This window comes from Eriocheir sinensis, chromosome 28 (genome assembly GCF_024679095.1).
Source record: "Eriocheir sinensis breed Jianghai 21 chromosome 28, ASM2467909v1, whole genome shotgun sequence".
Classification (NCBI taxonomy): Eukaryota; Metazoa; Arthropoda; class Malacostraca; order Decapoda; family Varunidae; genus Eriocheir; species Eriocheir sinensis.
The window spans coordinates 18,965,277-18,988,350 of NC_066536.1; the positions used below are offsets into that span (position 1 = coordinate 18,965,277).

Here is a 23,074-nt window from a genome sequence, read left to right on the forward strand (position 1 = left end):
GTTTCTCTGCAAGTTGCTCACTACATTCTGTCTGTGTGTGTGTGTGTGTGTGTGTGTATTTACCTATTTGTAGTCTACCGGGCCCGAGCTAAGCTCTAATAGTTCCGTCTCCATATCTACATTTATCCAGCCTTTCCTTCATTTGGTGGACACTGCTCGCCTCCACCACTTCTTCCCGTAAGCTGTTCCAAGTATTAATACTTCTATGTGGAAAACTATACTGTTTTACGTCACTCAAACAAGTTCCTTTATTAAGTTTCTTTCCATGTCCTCTCAGCCCCTGCGTTCTCGCAGTTGAGAAGAGATCATCTCTATCCACCTCATCAAACTTATTTACCAACTTATAAAGTGTGATCAGATCTCCTTTCTCCCTTCTTTGTTCCAGTGTAGTCAAGTCCATCCCCCAATCTGTCTTCATACGTCATATTCAAGAGTTCTGGGACCATTTTAGATACAATTCTCTGTATCCTTTCCGACTTCCTGATATCCTTCTTTTTGTGATGCAACCACACAACTGCAGCATATTCAAGTTTTGGTCTTATCATTGTTGTTATTATTATCTTCGTCATTTCTTTGTCCATATAATGGAATGATACCCTTATATTTTGCATCATCCTGTAGGTTTTTCCAAATAACTTGTTTATGTGCTTTTCTGGGGATAGTGTGTCTTGCATTGTTACTTCCAAATCTTTTACTTCATGTATCAACTTTAAGTTTTCTTCTCCCATCCTGTATGTTTTCCTCTGTCTTTTTTTACTTTTCCCCATATCCATAACATGGCATTTGTTTGCATTAAATTCCATCTCCCATAACTGGCTCCATCTTACACTCTATCCAGGTCTTTTTGCAGTTCTTCACAGTCTTCCTTCATCTTCACTTTTCTTATTAACTTTGCATCGTCTGCAAAAAGGCTTATATAACTTTTTATACCCATCAGCATATCATTTATTTTATATTATGAACATAATTGGTGCCAGTACTGAGCCTTGAGGAGCTCCTCCTCCACTCTCCTCCAATTTGATTTCTCTTCTCTAATCACTGTCCTCATTTTTCTTCCTGTTAAGTAATCCTTCATCCACTCGATAACCTTTCCGGCCATTCCTCCCCATTTCTGTAGTTTCCAGATTAACCTTTTGTGCAGAACCTTGTCAAAAGCTTTTTTCAAATCAAGATATACACATGTGTGTGTGTGTGTGTGTGTGTGTGTGTGTGTGTGTTGGGGGGGGGGGCGGGGTGCATTTAACCCGTAAATTGCTACTGGGCTGTGGCGAGCTATCCTTATGATGCGGCAGTATTAAAAAAAAGGCCGCGATTACAGTATCGGTAAAGATAGCATTCCAGTGTCTTTGGAGGGTGACACTGCATCTACTTGCAAAAATAACTTGTAGTAGGTCTTTTTGTTTTCATATAATTGCTTTCCAAAGTTGTATTTTGGCGTGAATGGAAGCTCGCTCTGTCAGCAGGGGAGGGAGGGGAAGGATAGGGAGGGACGGGTAGGGGGTACTCGTTGCCATGGAGATGGGAGAGACAGCAGCATTGTCAACATCAGCATCACAAGAAGACTGTGCGGTAATTCATGTCATGCAAATGAGCGCGTGTGTTTGTGTGTGTGTGTGTACACGCACACACAATATATATATATATACAGTAGAGCCCCATTTAGCGCGAGAATTAGGTGGATGAACGCGGTCGCGCTAATTGAATAAAGTAACCAATATGAAAAAAGTTATTTGGTGCACACGTGGGTCTGACTTTTGGGTTTGATAATTACTCAAAATACACAGTCATCAGTTATTGAGCCGTGATGGTGACTTGCGGCCCAAGGTATCGGCAAGTGGGTGTGACAGGAGTTTGGCCCCAGCAAAGGTTCGGCGGGCAGGGTGTGGGCGTGTGTGGGCGTCATGCCTGCCAGGCTGACATCACACTCGTTATCATCAAGCGTGTTACGGTGACGGTGGCCACTCAGTCAATGGTGACACCTTGCCTCATCTGCCCCGCTGCGGCAGGTAATAGTGACACCACGCGGGGCCGACGCGGCGAAGCTCACGCCCGTGGCGACGCCCCGAGGATGACAGCGGAGGCGGCAGCGGGGCTGGGACACAGAGTGTGACAGTGGCTGCTGCGGCGCCACACAGGCGGCGAGCTGTGCACCACCCCCAACAGGAGGTGGCAGGTGAGGCGGGCAGCCTCCGAGGGGGGCCAGGGGGAGTAGGACGACGTTAGGGAGCATGAGAGACTGGGAGCGTGTGGGAAGTGGTGGAGGGGGGCTGTGTTGTGGTGTGAGGCAGGCCACCCAGGCCTCCGTGCATCATGGCGGCTTGGCGCAATTTTCAAAATTCAGTCGTGGTAGCTGCTCACGCTAACTGAGGCTTTCGCGCTAATTAATTTTTTTCTTGGTTGATGGTGGCTTGCGCTAATTGCGGTTCGCACTAATTGATCTCGCGCTAAGTGGGGCTCTACTGTATGTATGTATATATATATATATATATATATATATATATATATATATATATATATATATATATATATATATATATATATATATATATATATATATTTTTTTTTTTTTTTTACAGCTAAGGAGACAGCTCAAGGCAAAGAAAAAAAGAAAAAAACCCTTCTCACTGCTCCAGAACATAGGATAAAGGAGTGTACAAAATCAGACGTTAAATTAGGGAGGATAGGTGTCCTGATAACCTCCTCTTGAAAGAGTTCAAGTCGTAGGCAGGAGGAAATACAGATGAACGAAGATTGTTCCAGAGTTTACCAGCGTGAGGATGAAAGAGTGAAGATGCTGGTTAACTCTTACATAAGGGGTTTGGACAGTATAGGGATGAGCATGAGTAGAAAGTCGAGTGCAGCAGGGCATGGGAGGGAGGCATGCAGTTAGCAAGTTCAGAAGAGCAGTCAGCGTGGAAATATCGATAGAAGATAGAAGAGAGGCAACATTGCGGTGGAATTTAAGAGGTAGAAGACTATCAGTATGAGGAGGAGAGCTGATGAGACGAAGAGCCTTAGCCTCCACTCTGTCCATAAGAGCTGTGAGTGGAGCCCCCACACATGAGATGCATACTCCATGCAGGCGGACAAGGCCCCTGTATATGGACAGCAACTGTGCATGGGAGAAGAACTGGCGGAGGCGGTACAGAACGCCCAGCCTCGAGGAAGCTGATTTAGTAAGAGATGAGATATGAAGTTTCAGTTAAAATTTTGAGTTAAGGATAGACCGAGGATGTTTAGTGTTGAGGAAGGTGATAGCTGGGTGTTGTCAAAGAATAGGGGATAGTTGTTTGGAAGATTGTGTCGAGTGGATAGGTGGAGAAACTGTGTTTTGAGGCGTTGAAGGACACCAGGTTCTTCTTGCCCCAATCGGAAATAATAGTAAGGTCTGAGGCTAAGCGTTCTGCAGCCTCCAGCCTTAGTCGTTAAGTTCCTGAAGGTGGGTCTTCTATTAAAAGAAGTTGAATAATGCAGAGTGGAATCATCGGCGTAGGAATGGATAGGACAGTTCGTTTTGGAAAGAAGATCATCAATGAACAACAGAAAAGAGTGGGAGATAGGACAGAACCCTGTGGGACACCACTGTTAATAGATTTAGGGAAGAACAGTGACCGTCTACCACAGCAGAAATAGAACGGTCAGAAAGGAAACTGGAGATAAAGGTACAGAGAGAAGGATAGAAACCGTGGGAGGGTAGTTTAGAAAGCAAAGATTTGTGCCAGACCCTATCAAAAGTTTTGATATGTCCAGCGCAATAGCAAAAGTTTCACGAAACAGGTAAGAGAGGATGACCAAGAGTCAGTTATATATATATATATATATATATATATATATATATATATATATATATATATATATATATATATATATATATATATATATATATATATACACACAGTCGTCCCTCAAATAGTAGGGGTGTTAGGGAGCCAGGACCCGCGTACTATTCAAAAATCCGTATAAAATTAGTGCCCCCCTAGAAACACTCCTGGCACTCCTACGGAATCTGGCTCCCGCCTGGCTCAGTTGCCAGTTATGCATTTTCTGCTGCAGTCACAGTGCAGTGTTACCACACTGGGGGGATCGAGGGGGTCGAAGCCCCCCCATTAGAGGTCAGGTTATTTAAAGATTGGTTGGAGTAGTTTAAATATGTGTCCCTTAACTACGTATATAACATGGAGGCATAATGCCATATTTTGGAGGCGCGGAGTCAATCTCCACAATTACCGTTTCGTATCTTATTTGAAGTATGATTTAGACAGCAATAGAGACAATGGTAGAGAGTAAGATAGAGTGCGAGTGTATGATAAGGTCCGCTCGCTGACAATGTGGAAGGGAGCGCTGCCAGGATGGCTCCGTTGCCCAGCGTGGTAACACTACGGCAGAAAATGCATAACGGGCAACTTTGGCCGGCGAGTAGAAGCTGAGCCAGGTGGGACTCGGATTCAAGTGGTATGCTCTTCCTACTGCAACTTAACTCGTACGAAAACGTAACTTCTCCTAAATTTGAATTCTTCTGCAAGGTGAACAGCTTTCTCGAACACTTTGGGGTGCTTACAGCAAGTGTTTTAGTTTGTCTCTTGGGTCCCATGTTCATGTTATATGGTAATGGAGAAGCGTATCTGAGGCTGTGCACACACACGGACTTAAGGAAAGCGCATACGTTTCAATCTGGCAAAACATTATTCCTGATGTGCACACACATGGACTGAGATGCGCATGGGTGGCAGTCTGGGCCGATAATCCCATTCATTGAGGTAAAGCCGCCGAACTGTCATTTTTAGGGCCGGAAGATGAGGGATACACGGGTGAGAAAAGCCTGCTGAACCCATTAAGGGGGAGCCTAACCTGACGACACCTGACACCTGGCAGGTTTCCACAATCTTGCGGCCCTAAAAATGACAGTTCAGTTGATTCACTTAATTGGGCTGATGTCGACTCCACCAATTCTACCTCCACGAGTAGAACAGTGTTGCCATTCACGTCATTGCTATTTGGTGCGATGAGCGGGAAATTTAAAAATCCTAAAAATAAAATTCTATGACAATCCGTATAAAACTGAAACCATACTATTGGAAACCGTACTATGTGAGGGACGACTGTATGTATGTGTATATATATATATATATATATATATATATATATATATATATATATATATATATATATATATATATATATATATATATATATATATATATATATACAAAGTTCGACTTAGTACTGAAAAATATCTGGCACTCGAACGTCCGCTGCGTGGTTGTAAACAAAGGCTCCTGGCCTCTCCCTCCCCGCCGCCGCCAGTTGTCCCGCTGCGGTCGTGAGAACAACATTCTCCTGCGTTCTGTCTGTGGTTTTTCATCTAGAAACTTACAATGGCACCAAAGAGGCTTATTAGTGGTGAAAATATGCCTAAAAGGAAGAATGTAGTGACGACCACTGAACGGAAAAAGGAGATTATTGATAAATACGAGAAAGGAGCAAGAATCACCGATCTTGCAGCTGAGTATTGTATGGCGAAATCTAGAGTAGCCACCATACTGAAGAACAAGGAGGCCATTAAGGGAGCTGATGTGGTGATGGGTGTGAAAAAGCAACTTGAGCGACCTGCGGCAGTGGAAGAAATGGAAAAATTGTTGATGGTGTGGATAAACGAAAGGCAGATGGCTGGTGATTCTATGTCAGAGGGCATAATTTGTGCAAAGGCTAGGCGGCTCCATGGTGATCTTATTTGTGATACTACCTCTGACTCCAGTGAAGATTTTAAAGCTAGTAAGGGGTGGTTTGGGAATTTCAAGAAGAGAACTGGAATTCATTCTGTTGTGAGGCACGGCGAGGCCGCAAGTGATGACAAAGTTGCCGCCGAGAAGTTTGTGCCTGAATTTAAGAAATTTGTGGATAAGGAGCACTTAAGCCCACAACAGGTCTTTAATTGTGATGAGACAGGCCTGTTTTGGAAAAAAACTACAAATCAGGACCTATATAACAAAGGAAGAGAAGTGTTTGCCAGGACACAAGCCCATGAAAGACAGGCTAACCCTGCTTCTGTGCGCCAATGCAAGCGGCGACTGCAAAATTAAACCGCTGCTGGTGTACCATTCAGAAAACCCCAGGCCATTCAAGAAGAACGGTGTGCAAAAGAGCAAACTCAGTGTGATGTGGAGGGCAAACAAGAAAGCCTGGACAACCAGGCAGTTCTTCACGGAGTGGTTTGTGGAGGTGTTTGCACCTGCAGTGAAGACATACCTAATAGAGAAGAATCTACCACTCAAGGCCCTCCTGCTGATGGACAGTGCCCCTGCACACCCTCCAGGCGTGGAAGAAGAATTGGGTAAGGGGTATAAATTCATCGGTGATGTTCCTCCCCCCCAACACCACGCCACTGATCCAACCCATGGACCAGAATGTCATCGCCAGCTTTAAGAAGCTGTACACAAAAGCACTTTTTAAGAGGTGCTTTGAGGTGACTTCTGAAACAGAGCTCACTCTGAGGGAGAATTGGAAGAATCCTTTTGGAAGATCATTATCCTCCACTGCCTAAGGCTTATAGATAAAGCCTGGGGTCAAGTTTCTGTGAGGTCCTTGCAGTCTGCCTGGAAAAATCTGTGGCCGACCTGTGTGATAGCCAAGGATTTTGAGGGATTCGAGCCTTCAGTCCAGGAGTCTGCTGTGGTGGAGGACACTGTGTCTCTGGGGAGGGCCATAGGCATTGAGGTGGACAGTGATGATGTGGAGGAGCTGGTGCAAGCACACTCTGAAGACCTCACCACTGACGAGCTGCATCAACTTCAACAGGAACAGCTGCAGGAGGTAACTGAGGAGCTGTCTTCAGGGGAGGAGGAGGGAAACAGCAAGGAAATATTTGCGGCAGTGGACAAAGCTGGGAAACTTTTTGGAGAGGTGCCACCCTGATATTGCTGCCGTACACAGAAACATAAACCAATTTGATGAAAATTTGATGCAGCATTTCAGAGACATTTTGAAAAAAGGCAAAGGCAGATCACATTAGACAGATTCTTGTTGAAAAAGGAATCTAGTGAGAGTGCAAGTGTTAGTGAGCCACAGCCCTCCACTAGTGGGTTCACAGGAATCACACCAGGAGACGAGTTACCAGGCGGTGACTCGTCCTCCGACAATAACCTCCCTCCTCCTCCCCACCCTTCTCCCCTCCTCTTCTACGTTATCCATCACCAGCCTTCACTTATGGTAAGTACAAATCAAAATTATAAAAAATTTTACATTGGAATTTTTGTAAACTTAAGGTTTTGCTAAGGTTGGAACGAATTACCTGATTTATAGGTATCGGTAGTCGAACTTTTTGATACTCGAACACCCATTTGGAATGAATTAAGTTCGAGTATTGAGTCTCCACTGTATATCCATATAAATCTAATTTATTATTAATTAATTTGAGTGTTTGCTGGGCCCTTGGAAGGTCTATTTGTTGCTGTCCCCGGCGGTACACCTGTACAAACTTTATACCCGTTACCCCTCTGCCACTGTTGCAGTCTCCGCCATGTTTGTTTACTCCTCAAAGCAGTAGCCTCGAGTCTCAAAGAAGGACCAGTTCTGGCCAGTCCCAGTAAGTATCAAGGATTTTAAATTTAAAATATTGAGATTTAGGGCTGTTTTCACAGTCACTTTTCTTTGTTTTGATTGTTACCAATGACCGGCGATCGCTGCTATACTATTTCAATGGTGAGAGTCTTTCTTGATTTCTTGGCAGCACTTTCCTGTGAGGAGGTGGAATGACACTTGGGTGCCATAGTAGAGGTGAAAATGCAGTGTATTCCAGAGAAACTTTCCACTCACAGTGCGGGCTAGGTTCAGACTGAGGAGAAACAGAGCGTCTCAGCGCGATTCCTGCCAGAAGTAGTGTGGGTGCGTGTGACGTCATCTTGCATGACATCATCAATTAAACGCATGTTAAATCGAAAATATCGCGTTAGTTAATTGTATCTCCTTAAATATAAACTCGTATTAAATAAAAAAAACGTGTTGTTTAAACTTGTGTTAATCAAAAGGTGACTGTATGTATAATGAGCTTGCACAAGGTATTTTGAACTGCCACAGGGCTTCACTGTGAGACTATTTTTCTTTATTAGGTGACTTTATTCTAATTCGTTGGAAATAAAAAAGCATCGCTTCTCATGCTTAGCCTACGCAATTTATCCATATCAAAGAAAATGACTCTCATGCTTAGCCTACGAAATTGATCTGTATCAAAGAAAATTATTTCTTCTTTCACGATTAGCCAACGTAATTGATCCATGTAAGAACATAAGAACATAAGGAGTCTGCAGGAGGCTGGTTTGCCTATACAAGGCAGCTTTCCTTTCTTTCCTTTCCTTTCCTCTTTCATGCTTAGCCTACGACATTGATCCATATAAAAAATATGCTTTCTTCTTTCATGCTTAGCCTACGTAATTGATCCATATTAAAGAAAATGCTTCCCTCTTTCATGCTTAGCCTGGCCCTAGGACATTAATCCATATAAAAGAAAATGCTTTCTTGATAAGCTAATATAATTTTCATTCATATGAAATAGATTGAGTGATACAAAATAACTATAAAAAAAGCTACTTTCTTTCTGGTTGGGAGGGGGCATTCTTCATTCATGTCATTAGAAAGGGATGCAGTGCACTGCCTCCCATAACTGGCGGTGAGAGACTGCGGGTCTCTGGGTTGAGCAGCGCGTGTGACTCATTGTGTGTGAGATGCAGTGTTACCAACGTACAGAAAGCCTTCCTTCTGAATTCTTAACAAATTGTTATTTTCTCTCATCTTTGCTTCTTTTTATGCCTGGAGTTTGATGTTATTGTGTTTATAACTATATTTACAATGTAACAGAGAAGAGACAGTGAGTAGGATCCTGAATTCAGTGACTCTATAGGCTTCCCATACAAATGTCTTTATCACTCTTGACAGACGACAAACTAATGACAAAATCTGCATGTCTAAGATGAAAAATGAAACATGAGACGCTATGCTAACTAGAAAAAATAGATTCGAGGGTGTACAAGGTTCAGCAGTTTTATAGAAGCAATCTAAAAATCACGCTTCCAAGAGGTGTACAGCACGTTCCTGAAGAAGCCGCCTGAGAGGCGTACAGCAGTTAACGGGTTAATGGTAATCTAAACTATTCCTTGACATGCCCTGTTGCTTTCACCAAGAAAATCTGACTTACCTGTCATTAATGTTAGTAAATTTTGTGAATCTATAATCCTTCTCTTTCATGAGAAATGCTGTTTAGGTTCAGGACCAACTTCACAAGACAGAAGAAAACATATTCTCAAGAGATAATTTCCTTTATGATGTGTCTGCGTTGCAGGTTTAATTCACAATCTTGTAATGCTTGCAGCAGCCCTGGTATGGGGTCTCCTTGTGCCTGCAGTCTGTGTTCCTCCAAGACCTATAGGTTGAAAGTTATGAGTATCATCAAAAACTTCGTTCTGCAAATTTGGAAATGGTGATCAAACTGATATGTAAAATGACTGCCTAAACTTTGCCTGTCATTATAATTATTATTATTATTACCATTATTATTATTATTATTATTATTATTATTATTAGTATTATTATTATATTATGATCACTACAATTATCATGAACCAATTTTTTTCCTTAGCAAAGTAGGGAAGGATACAAATAATAAGATACCAAGAAAAAAACACATTCAAAAACAGAAAACTGAGTTACACAACATACTCATAATACAAGTGTATGGTTGCTCAACCCTAACATTGTTTACAATAACACTCCCAGACACTATATGAAGCCCAAGTGCCCATCTTGTAAGAATAAAACTATCCCCATTTGCTTCTTGAAAACTGAATTTGAAAAAAATAATGGAAAAGGGAGGGTACAGATGAAGATGAAGATGACTACTGACCTGATGAATCTTGTCTTTGTTTCTAATACCTGATTCTCGGAACAGCTCACTGACAAGATTACCAAGGTTTAGGGAACGCCCCAAGTCCGACCACCTTCCTCGAAGATTTTCGCTCAGGTACTCACAGACTGTGGAAACATGTGTCCTTACCTTTATACTGTTCATGAGGCCTTGTAATAGATTCAGCAAAAAGGAATTCTCTAGTCACAACTTTATCAGGCAAAAGTATCTCCTAAATGTTTTAACCCTTATACTCCGTCAGGCACGATCGTGGCTTTTATGTTAGTCCACTTTATCACTTACTTTTGGCATAGATAGGTTCATGAGGCAATCTGTTCTGATCATCATGCCTTTCTTGACTTCGATGGGTGTTGACAGAAGAGATGGAAATTTTCTTGTACTGTTCTATGAGACCCCGAATCATTTCTGAATGAGGTCCCACATCCTTAGTGAGCCAAAGAAGAATGTCCACTCTATGTGAATGAAATTATATCAGTTAAATGGTACAAGGGGAAATAAGTGTTAGTCAGTCATATAAAAATTGCAACTACCTGACAGCTCAACAGCTGCATTATTTATATTACTTGGCTTCTAAAATTTGTCTGCAAAAGAGGGAAGAAAGGAGGATCTGACCTCATAAATTACAATGACTGGAGGATCTTAACTCAGTACTAATTACATTACATAAGGATTTATAAATGCCTGGTAGATCACTTAAATTGCCCTATTCCTTCGTCGACACAAAACTTTTATCCTGTTTCATTATGAAAATGAATATATGATAAATGAAACTGAAAAAGTAGAAGGCCCACCAGAAAAAAATACGGAAGAGGAAGTAAAAGAAGCACTAAAGGAAATGAAAAATGGTAGAGCAGCAGGACCTACAGGGCTAACAATAGATTTAATAAAAGCAGCAGGAAAGGAAGGAGTGGTGGAATTTAGTAGGAATAGGTAGGAAGACACCTACCGAAACGGGCACAAGCCACTCCCAGTGAGTTATATACGGGAAGCGAGGAGGGTGCTGAAGCCCTCCAAAGACCCTTCCTGTGTCCTCACTCTCCATTTCCCTATTGTCTCATCTACACCAGAGAGTGGTTCAGCATCTCTCTAAAGACAGATCCTCTTACTTTCCACACCACACTACATACACACAACACTTGCACCATTTCCCAAAATTATCCAAGTTTCAAAATGGCGTATAATAATGCAGCCTCGGAGTCCCCGTCTGAGGGGGGGGGGGAGACCACAAATGCCCCCAGAGCAGACTCCACATTCGGCCTCCGAACCAAGAGGTGTCTTGATACCTCTTCCAACTTTCTTTTATCAATTTCTGCAACATTCGAGGTCTTCGTTCTAATTTTCATTCTGTGGAACACCATCTCTCCTCCTCTAAACCTCACCTTCTCTTCCTCACTGAAACACAGGTTTCTGAGGCTACTGACAGCAATCTCTGTTCTGTTCCCTCCTAATATCTCTATCCTAAATTTCAATCCAAAGCTGGATGTTGCGCCTACGTGCGCAACGACATCACTTGCTCTCGTGCCCACGACCTTGACTCTTCAGAGTTTTCCACCATCTGGCTAAGACTTCATTGTCATTCTATTACTAAATACATCTGTGCTGTTTATCTCTCACCTAACTCTACTAACTATGTAAAATTCTTTGACTACTTGAACTCAAGTGGAGCACATCTTGACCCACTCTCCCTTTGCTGAAATCTCCATCCTAGGAGACTTCAATGTTCACCACCAGCTTTGGCTTTCATTCTCTTTCACTGACCAGCCTGGTGAACAAGCCTACAACTTTGCTCTCGTCAGTGACCTAGAGCAGTTGTTTCAGCACCCTACACGTATTCCTGACCATCTTTTAGACCGGCCCAACATACCAGATCTCTTCCTTACCTCTAACCCTTCTGCTTACTCTCAAACTGTTCTCTCCGTTGGGCTCCTCCGATCACAACTTTATTTCTGTATCCTGTCCTATCACTCCTGTACATCCTCTGGATCCACCGAAGAGGCGATGTTTCTTTCATTTTGCTTCAGCTCGGTGGGACGACCTGAGGATGTACTTTACTGATTTCCCGTGGAATGATTACTGCTTCCAGGATTTACATAGATTTACATAGAAAATCAGACCACACAGACCCCATGGTCCAGACTTGGTGGTCTGTCCTTAAACCTAAGTGATTTTACATTAATCAGAAGACTCCAAAACGTTGCATTTCTACTCTAGTTGATATTAAGTTGAAGGAAGTGACGGTCGAGCTTATTTTTGAAGGAGTCAATCGTGTTACACTGGACCACTGATGGTGGAAGCTTATTCCATTCCTTTTCTAGCGTTGGTGAAGAAAAATTTGGTGCAATCTGAATTTACTTGTCTACATCTGAGTTTTACGCCATTGTTCCTCGTGCGCAGACTGTCATCGATCATAAACAATGTTGGTCTGTCTACATTCGTGAAACCATTAAGTATTTTAAAACATTCGATCAATTTTCCTCGGAGGCGACGTTTCTCAAGAGAGAACATGTTAAGGATAGAAAGCCTTTCTTCGTAGGATTTGTTGCGCAAGGAAGGGATCATTTTCGTTGCTAGACGCTGAACACCTTCTAATTTAGCAATATCCTTTGCATGGTGGGGACCAAAACTGTACCGCATATTCCAAGTGGGGTCTGACTAAACTGTTGTAGAGCGAGTATTACATCTTTATTCTTGAATACAAAGTTTCTTTTAATGAAGCCCAACATTCTGTTCGCTTTATTTGCTGCATCGATGCATTGCTGTGAGAATTTGAGGTTTGACGCGATTTTGACCCCCAAGTCTTTGACGCATTGAACGCTTTTGAGTTTAACGCCGCGCATTTCGTATTCGAACTTCTTATTCCTCGTTCAAACTTGAAGGACCTGGCACTTGTCTACGTTAAAGGGCATCTCCTATCTATCCGACCAAGCTGAAATTTTGTGCAAATCCTCTTGGAGGCTTTGCCTGTCTTCGTCAGTGAGAACCGAGTTACCAATCTTTGTGTCGTCTGCAAATTTACTAATGCGGTTATTGAGTCCAACATCCACGTCGTTGATGTAAATAATGAAGAGCACTGGGCCAAGGACCGAGCCCTGAGGGACGCCACTAGTGACAGGCGCCCACTCTGAGTTAAATCCGTCAATCACTACTCTTTGTTGTCTGTTGCTCAACCAATTCGCGATCCATTGGTTTACTTGACCGTCAATACCTATTTGCTTTAATTTGTAAAGTAATTTATGATGCGGGACTTTATCAAACGCTTTCTGGAAATCAAGATAGACTACGTCCAGTGATTTGGTTACGTCATAAACAGTGAAGAGGTCGTTATAAAGGTTAATAGGTTTGATAGGCAGGATCTTTTGTTTCGAAGCCATGTTGTGAGGCCCCAGTCCATGAGTGTCTTTCAAGGGAACGCACAATTATGTCTCTCATAATGCCCAGAAGTAGCGTACCTCCAACCGAAGTTAGACTAATGGTCCTGTAATTACCTGGTAATTTTGTCTCCTTTCTTGAAAATCGTGTCACGTTAGCCTTTTCCAATCTGAAGGGACGATGCCTTGTCGCAAGGACATATTGAATACGGTTGTGAGGGAGGAGAGTATTTCGCTCTTCGTTTCTTTCAGCAGAGTTGGATATACTTTGTCAGGTCCAGGACTTTTATTTGTTTTAAGTGAATGGAGAGCTTTAAGGACTTCATCGGTTGTTATTTCAAAATTAGGCAATGCATGCTCGAGATTTACAATAGTACTGGTGTTGGTGGTAGCGAGAGGAAGACTGTTAGTATTAAACACCGAGGAAAAGTAATTGTTTAAGAGGTTTGCAATGTGTTGGCTGTCAGTCTCTAGTGCACCGTCGCTGTTTGTTAAGGTCCAATACCACTTTTGATCGCCTTTCTGTTGTTTATGTAACTGAAGAAAGATTTGGGTTATTTTACAGTTGGCTGCAATATTTTCTTCATATCTACGCTTTGCCTGACCTACTAGTCTTTTTACTCGTCGCCTGGCATCATTATAGAGTCTAATGTTCTCGGGCGTGCTTTGTTCTTTCTTTAACCTGTAAAACAATTTTCTCTCATTGACTGATTGTTTAATTTCGCTATTAAACCACGGTGGGCTTTTATTAGTGTTAATTCTTCTCGCACAAGGGGACGAATGTGTTCTGCTGAGTGAGTAAGTGATTTTTAAAGGCTTAGCCAGGCTTCCTCTATGTTGCCGTCATCTGATAGTTGTATTTCTGTTAGTTTTGTCGGATTTCTCGAAGTTAGCTCTTTTGAAATTGGGCACCTTTACTTTATTTTCAGTCACTGATGATTGAGCTTTAATGTCGACGCACTAATTTATGATCGCAAGAACCGAGGTGTTCTCCTACCGTGACACTACTGACAAGGTTATCTTGGGTCGTTATAACAAGGTCGGTATATTATTTTGTCGAGTTGGCTCAGAAACCATTTGGCTTAGATAATTTTCTTCTAGAAATTCGATCATTCTATGTGACTCGCCTTCTGTACCTGACAGTGTCGCCCAGTCGATATGGGGAGGTTAAAGTCTCCTAATATCAGTGAGTCGTTGTTATTAAGTGACTGCCTTAAGGCGCTGTACATTTCAAGGTCGTCATCAGTGATTGCCGGGAGGTCTGTAGGTGACAGATATATTTAAATTGACTTTTGCAATGTTTACTCGCACGCACAAATGTTCAACGTTACTGTTTCCCGGTGTTTTGTCGGTGGGTTGCAAATAGCTTTTGACATAAAGGGCGACGCCACCGCCTCTACGGTTTACACGATCTTTGTTGAAGAGTCTGTAGCCATCTATGTTGTATTCGGAACTTAAATCAATATTTGTGGTGTCGATAAATGTTTCGGTTATAGCAATTATGTCAAAATTTTCTGTTAAAGCAAGACATCTCAGTTCATCAAATTTGTTTCTTAGGCTACGCGCATTGAAACTAAGGATTTTTAAGTTATCTAGAGGCTTGGTAATACAGGTGGTGGTACTTGCGGGATCACGGTTACGGGTTTGTTGCGATGCACGGCGTCTATTTACACGGGCGGGGTGGAGGGACGTGGCCGTGAGAGAGACTCCTGTGTGTGCTCAGCACATCATAGAGGTAATTGTCTCTGGAATAGAGGCATATATTCCACGTACTTTCTATACTCCTCATGCTAAAATAAAAACCCTTGGTTTAATCACGCTTGTTCTCGTGTTATCAAAGATAGAGAGGCAGCTCACAAAAGGTACCAGAGCCTTCGCACTCCTGCTAACCATGATCTTTATATTTCTGCCCGGAATCGTGCCAAATCTAGTCTTTTTCTTACCAAAACCTCCTTTACTATTAAGATTCTTAAGAATGATGTTTTCTATGCCCTCTCTGGCCTCAACTCTCAGAAGGCTTATGGACCTGATGGAGTGCCTCCTATTGTCCTTAAAAACTGTGCCTCCGTGCTGTCACCCTGCCTGGTCAAACTCTTTCGTCTCTGCCTGTCAACATCTACCTTTCCTTCCTGCTGGAAGTATGCCTTCATACAGCCTGTGCCTAAGAAGGGTGACCGCTCCAATCCTTCAAACTACCGCCCTATAGTTTTACTTTCCTCTCTATCTGAAGCTTTTTAATCAATCCTGAACCGGAAGATTCAAAAGCACCTTTCCACTTCTGACCTTCGATCTGATCACCAGTATGTGTTGCGCAAGGGGCGTTCTACTGGCGATCTTTTTGCTATCTTAACTGACTCTTGGTCATCCTCTCTTAGCCGTTTTGGTGAAACTTTCTCAGTTGCGCTAGACATATTGAAAGCTTTCAATAGAGTCTGGCTAAAGTCTTTGCTTTCTAAACTGCCCTCTTACGGTTTCTATCCCTCTCTCTGTTCCTTTATCACCAGTTTCCTTTCTGGCCGTTCTATCTCCGCAGTGGCAGACGGTCACTGTTCTTCCCCTAAACCTATCAAGAGTGGTGTTCGACAGGGCTCTGTCCTATCACCCACTCTCTTCCTGTTATTCATCAATGATCTTCTTTCCATAAAAAACTGTCCAATCCACTCATATGCTGATGACTCCACTTTGCATTATTCAACTTCTTTCAACAGAAGACCCTCTCAACAGGCATTACAAGACTCCAGACTGGAGGCTGCAGAGCGCTTAAGGGGAGGCGCCAATAACAGATATTTTCACTTTTTCAGCCAAATTTTAAAAGTCACTCCAAAAAATAGCTGAACATGGCACACGTTCCCTGTGAAAGCTTGGCACCTGTACGACAATTCTTTCCCTTTCAAATAAATAGATTTGTATTACTAATTTCGTGGTCCCCTACTTGCAGAACCTATATGTTTTCTGTAGAATACTCATATATGTTTCATTTTGCCTTCTTTTGTCCAATTTTTTCCACTTTTTTTTTTTACGAAAAGCGTGTCATCATGCATCTGGCAAAATTCTAGTGGCAGCCAGCAAGCCTTGGAGGGTGTGGTTGAGTGAATCAGTCAATTAGTCACTTATTGCATCACCAGTGCTCCTCAGAGGTACACTTGTACTTTGGCAGGTTTGGAAGCTCAGGAAGAAAAGGAGAAGCCCAAAAGAAAAGAAAATGACGAAGAAGAAACAGGAGGCATCCACAGAACACTATAGCCCAGATTTCTAGTGCGTGCGCGCACACACACACACACACACACACACACACACACACAGAGGTGTCAATTATGATGATTATTTTTTATATCATTCATTGTCATTCATAAATACAACTACATAGGTATCTAAGTTGTTTTTTATCCCTGTAAAATCCTCTAAAAATCATAACTTTGTTCGCTAACTGGATCTATACACAAAATAGCCGATATCTCGAAAGTGCATTTTTTGTATTTTGGAGAATAATAACTATTAGTTGTGAACATAATAAAAAAATCAAATATCTGCTGAAAGACGAGTGAATGGTAAAAAAAATTATCCTTCTGATTTTTTTATAAAAAAGAAAACACTGCTGATATGATTTATTGAAGGTAAAAAATGTGGTAGAATTATGGGACACATAAAATGGTGATTTTGGTAATTTTTTTTGCACAGGAATGGTGAGGCATATTAAAAAATTTAACAGACAATATTTAACCAGTGGTGTTATGAGTAAAACTGCCCAATGTCGTACATGTTGAGTGAACATGCTGGCCCCCATTTATGTTTTTAGCTCTCTTATTACAGGTAATAAATTTCGTTTGTAATTTTTTTTCCTACAGAAGCACGAAAGCTATTATGCTGATACATGCAGATTTTAATGCACTTACCTAAGTCTTCAAAGAAAAAATACCTTAGAACAATTGAAATAAAATGAATGTACCCTCCACTAATACTAGGCGGCGCCTCCTCTTAAATGTATTAAAAAGGGAGAGATACCAGAAGACTGGAAAGGAAGATACACTGTACCCATTTTTAAAGGGAAAGGAGATGCTTTGAAATGTGGTAACTAAAGGGGGATAAGTTTACTGGAGGGAAGGTATACGAAAAAGTCCTGAAGAAGAGGCTGAGAAGGATAATAAGAATAGATAAATTCTTGAGCAGTTTTCTTTGATGTAAAAAAAAAAAAAAAAAAAAAAAAAAAAAAAAAAAAAAAAAAGTCAGTTTTTGTAGCAGTTTCTGCTTCATTCTTTTTGTGGTAGTTGCCTTATGGCGCTTCGACCCCGCTAATATGAACAAGATCTAATTTCCATTTGGTACTTACTATCCCCATTTCTAGTGTTTTTTTGTGCATGTTGTGTTGTGGTGGTGAAACCTTGTATGATATGAATCATGACATGCCTTTCGTTTTGTCGCATGGAAAATAAATACATGTTACTTGAAAAATAATCGCATTCTGAAAGGCAACACTCACGGAGAATCTTGTGGCTGCTATCAGTTTGAATTGTAGACACAAACACTCTCTCTCTCTCTCTCTCTCTCTCTCTCTCTCTCTCTCTCTCTCTCTCTCTCTCTCTCTCACACACACACACACACACATACACCCCTCCGGCATTGTTTACACCGCAGAGCGCAGGGGTCAGGACAAGGCAAGCAGCAAAAAGGCAAGAGTTTGAGTTTGAGGGCTTCCCGGATGACATGGAGAGACCCAGAGACAGAGACAATATGTTGAAAAGGAGGCTCATAGACTTGGAAAGGGAGATGAAGGATATGAGAGATAGAATGGGGATGCTGGAGAGAGAGGTGGACGTTCTGAAGACAGAGAAGAATGTTTGGAAGAATGCATATAATGACCTGCACAAGCAGGTAACATTGAACGAGAAAAAGGCAGAAGACGCGGAGGTTAAAGTCAAGGAATTAAAGGAAACACATAAAGTCTGGAAGGAGGAACAAGAAAAGGAGAATGTTAGCTTTAAGAAAATTGTGGAGGAACAAGTCAAGGCTGAGGATGAAGCTATAACTGAAAAGGTGATCAAGGTGATAAAAGAAAAAACAGAAATAGTGAGGGACTCCGCTGAAAAAAGAAGTCTGTAATAGTGGTGGGCATTAATGAAGAGCACATGCCGGTCAGACATACAAGGGAAAAGAAGGAAAGGAAGGCAGTGGAGCAAGTAATTGAAGCAATTCAGGAAGAAGGTCATGAGCTGGTAGGAGAGATTGAAGAAGTATTCAGGCTTGGAAAGTATGAAGAAGGAGCCCAACGACCAGTTGAAATTAGATTTAGGTCTCAAGTGGCTGCAGAAGAAGTGGTGGGAAAGTCATGGAAGTTAGCAAGAACAGAAACCTACAAAAAAGTCTGGGTAAGAAAGGACAGAAGTGTGGAGGACAGGAACACGATAAGAGAATTGAAGAATCAAGCCAATGAAAAGAATGAAGTAAGATCAGAAGAGGATAAAAATAAATTTTCTGGAGAGTGATAGACATGGACCTAAGGAAGTGGTACAGAAGGGAAGAGGAGACAGCTTGAAGGTGGCATACACTAATGTGAACGGGTTAATATCGTCAATGTTAGAAATAGGAGATTCCCTGAGCAAGGAAAAAATAGATGTTATGGGGATTACGGAAACCAAATTGACTGGTAGTATAGATGCATTTAACTTAGGGGATGGTAAATATAATGTATGGACGAGAAATAGAGAAAATAAACAAGGAGGAGGAGTGATGCTATTGTTGAAAAAAGAATGGACAGTGGAGGGTGTCACCTATGGCGAAGGGGAAGCGGAGGTCTTGAGTGTGGGAATAAGACTGCAAAGGGGAGGATGCAGAAATATCGTAGTGGTGTATGTCCCTCCAAAAACCAATTCATGGACAGAAGAATTGTACAAGAAGAAGCTGGAAGACACATTGGATTGCCTAAGGAGATTGCTGGAGGAGAAGGATAAGATTCTGATAATGGGAGATTTTAATTGTAAGGAAGTGTCATGGGAAAACTGGTCAATGGAAGGAAGTGAAGCTTCATGGGGGAACGAGGTTTTGGAATTGGTTATAGATAACATCCTCACACAGTGGGTGGAGGAAAATACACGATTCAGAGGAGAAGACGAGCCATCTAGATTGGACTTGATAATCACCAGGGAGCCAGATATCATAGAGGAAATGAACTATAAGAGCCCTATAGGGAAGAGTGATCACGTACTTATCGAGTACATATTACGAGAAGGAGATAAAATAATCAAGAATGAGGACTACGGGAAAGAATGGTTTAACTTTAATAAGGCAAATTTTGAACAACTTGGGAAACATTTTGAGGAAGCACAATGGGATACTTTTTCTGAGGCTGAAAATGTGGAGGAAAAATGGGCTATCTTTCTACGGATTTACAATGGAGTGGAAATGTGGGTACCAAGGATGAAAGAAGGCCAGAAATCAAGAGAAGAGTGGTATAATAGAAAGTGTGTAGATGCCAAGCAGGAAAAGGAGAAGGCATGGAACAAACGGAGAAAAAATAGGAGGATGGATCTTTGGAATGAGTACAAAAGGAAGAGGAATGCTAATGTTAAAGTAAGAAGAGAAGAAAAAAGGAATTTTGAGAAAAATATTGTAGATAAGTGCAAAGACCAGCCAAAACTGTTTTAAAAGTTCATAAATGGACAGTTGAAAAATAGAGATGAGATTCAAAAAGTAAAAGTTAATGGTGAAACTTTTGATAGTATAAGTGAAATAGTAGAAGTGATGAATAACTGTTTCCAAACAGTGTTCACAAGGGAGAGTGAGTTTGAAGGTGTAGATGCAGTGCCGGGGAATAGAGTGCATGGGTCTGGAGAGAATACAAACATCAGCAGATGAAGTTAGAAAATTATTGGAAGAATTGGATGCGAGGAAATCAGCAGGACCGGATGGTATATCAAATTGGGTGCTAAAAGAGTGTAACCAGCAAATAGCTGAAAAGTTGAGCAACTTGATTAATGTCTCACTAGCACAAGGGAAGGTACCGAGAGACTGGAAGAGGGCTAACATCATCAAAATTCATAAAGGAGGAAGTAAGGAAGACCTGTTGAATTATAGGCCAGTATCATTAACAAGTGTAGTAGCAAAGATGTGTGAGAAAATTATAAAAAAAACATGAGTGGAGTATTTAGAAGAGAATAGTATATTAACAAATAGCCAATTCGGATTCAGAGGAGGACGGTCTTGTGTAACTAATCTGATCAGCTTCTATTCAAGAGTAATTGATATAATACAGGAAAGAGACAGTTGGGCAGATTGTGTGTATCTGGATTTAACCCTTTCCTTATGCCAGAAAAGTGGACGCCGACTATCCCCTCAGGCGCAGTCAGGCAACCCAATGGGGGGTCTTTTTTATCCTCTGTATCTCAAAAACTATTCATCACAGCTAAAAACCCAAAACACCATTGGAAAGAGGAGGTCCAGATCTATAGGAGTCAGTTATGTATGCCTCTCTTGCGAACGTACATGCACGTTCAGGGAGTGTTGAATGTTAACACTTATGTCGGTGCGTGCGGGATGATCAGCCATATTGAGGGAACTGCGGACATCTCTCCTTCAGATTCTGGCAAGGGAGTATTGCCAACTGCAATATTTACAACTATTTGGTCAAAGAATCAGTCAGGTGATAGGTGAAGCTATGCAAAAATGCAGCTATATTGGGCAAGAACATCCACCAGTTACTCGTCTGTAGATTTGCCGCGCTGGGCTGTTATGATTTTACACCAAATTTAGTGAAGAACCCACTCAATTGGCAATCCTGTGTTGTGAGAATTAGTGTTGGAACACTCATATGCGGGAGATTTGAGTGCTGGTGGAGCTCGCAGCAAGCGTTTAGCACCACCAGCAAATACGCCTAACGCTCGCTGCGAGCATTTAGCAATGAAAGGGTTAAAGAAGGCATTTGATAAAGTACCACACAAGCGATTAATATGGAAACTTAATCATGTTGGAGGTCTGGGTGGTTCAATATTGGATTGGATTATGGACTTATTGACGAAGAGAGAAATGAGAACAGTAATCAGGAATAATAAATCAAGCTGGATGGAAGTGATGAGTGGAATCCCCCAAGGATCGGTGCTGGCTCTGATTATGTTTGCAATATATATAAATGACATGACAGAAGGGGTGACAAGCTATATGAATATGTTTGCTGATGATGCTAAAATAATGAGGAGGGTGGCTAATGAAGATGACTGTGTAGCCCTGAGCCAAGATCTCGATAGAATAAATGAATGGTCACGCAAATGGGAAATGACATTCAATACAGAGAAGTGTAGCGTGATGGAGTTTGGTAAGAGCAGTAGACGAATATCGGGGAACTACTCTGAGTAATGAAAGCATCATGAAAAAAACTGAAGAAAAAGATCTGGGAGTGATCATAACAGACAAGTTATCCTTTGGAAAACATATAGACCAGATAACTGGGGAAACACACAGTCTTCTTAGAAACATAAAAGCAGCATTTACATATTTAGATGAAGAAATGGTGAAGAAACTAATAACATCAATGATACGTCCAAGACTGGAATATGCAGCATTAGTGTGGTCACCTAGATTGAAGAAAGAAATTAGAAAGTTGGAAAGAATACAAAGCAGTGACTAAAATACCAGAAACTCTGAGAGAACATACTTATGAAGAAAGACTGGAGAAATTGGGACTAACAACACTGGAGAGCAGAAGAGAGAGAGGGGACCTAATAACATTGTACAGGATACGCGATAACTTATCGCGATAACGCCCAGCTATGATATATATATATATATATATATAGATATATATATATATATATATATATATATATATATATATATATATATATATATATATATATATATATATATATATATATATATATATATATATATATATATATATATATATATATATATATATATATATATATATATAACGAGCTTGCGCAAGGTATTTTGAACTGCCACAGGGCTTCCCTGTGAGACTATTTTTCTTTGTTTGGTTACTTTATTTTAATTCACTGGAAATAAAATAGCGTCGCTTCTCATGCTTAGCCTTCGAAATTGATCCTTATCACAGAATATGATTTCTTCTTTCATGACTAGCCTACGTGATTGATCCATATAAAAACATAAGACCGTAAGGAGTCTGCAGGAGGCCGGTTTACCTATACGAGGCAGCTTTCCTTTCTTTCCTTTTCTTTCCTCTTTCATGCTTAGCCTACGACATTGATCCATATAAAAAAATATGCTTTCATCTTTCATGCGTAGCCAACAACATTAATCCATATCCAAGAAAATGCTTTCCTCTTCCATGCTTAGCCTACAGAATTTGACCATACCAAAGAAAATGATTTCCTCTTTCATGCTTAGCCTACAACATTGATGTATTAATAAAAACCCACACTGGCAGACGATAGAATTATATTTTTAACCAAACAGTTTCAGTGGACACTGCCACCATCTTCAGTGGTGTAAAGGAAGAGCAGAAGTAGATAGAGTTATATTTTTAACCAAACCGTTTCGGTGGACACTGCCACCATCTTCAGTGGTGTAAAGGAAGAGCAGAAGTAGATAGAGTTATATTTTTAACCAAACAGTTTCGGTGGACACTGCCACCATCTTCAGTGGTGTAAAGGAGGAGCAGAAGTAGTCACAATGGTTTACAATGGTCCTTATATACATAACAGAACGAGTAGCCTACCTAAGTATGGGAGGGGCTGGATAGAGAGGGATGGGTGCGTCCGTCAGATCAGGGGGAGGGAAATGAGGTCACGGCCCCACCCCAATGCTGCGGCGGACACATGGG

At 41.4% G+C, this 23,074-nt stretch overlaps 1 protein-coding gene and 1 long non-coding RNA gene across 3 annotated transcripts in view; one reads left to right on the forward strand and one right to left on the reverse strand.

Annotated features, from left to right (window-relative positions):
- LOC127004688 (uncharacterized) overlaps nucleotides 1-23,074 on the reverse strand; it is a 56,232-nt gene that overhangs the window by 13,238 nt on the left and 19,920 nt on the right. The window contains exons 3-5 of one of the 2 annotated variants that reach the window (XR_007757925.1): nucleotides 10,196-10,365; nucleotides 9,893-10,020; nucleotides 9,188-9,412 (exon numbers count right to left, since the gene is read on the reverse strand). Coding sequence is in view for 1 of the 2 variants with exons in the window: in XM_050872777.1 (XP_050728734.1) it covers nucleotides 9,293-9,412; nucleotides 9,893-10,020; nucleotides 10,196-10,365 (418 nt within the window). In the remaining variant the exon portion in view is untranslated. Of the gene's footprint in view, nucleotides 1-8,890; nucleotides 9,413-9,892; nucleotides 10,021-10,195; nucleotides 10,366-23,074 lie in introns of those variants that run through there. The other variant, XM_050872777.1, reaches the window with a different exon arrangement.
- LOC127004690 (uncharacterized) overlaps nucleotides 20,609-23,074 on the forward strand; it is a 33,914-nt gene continuing 31,448 nt past the window's right edge. Inside the window, exon 1 of the long non-coding RNA XR_007757926.1 lies at nucleotides 20,609-20,914. This is a non-coding gene — a long non-coding RNA (uncharacterized LOC127004690). The remainder of the gene's footprint in view (nucleotides 20,915-23,074) is intronic.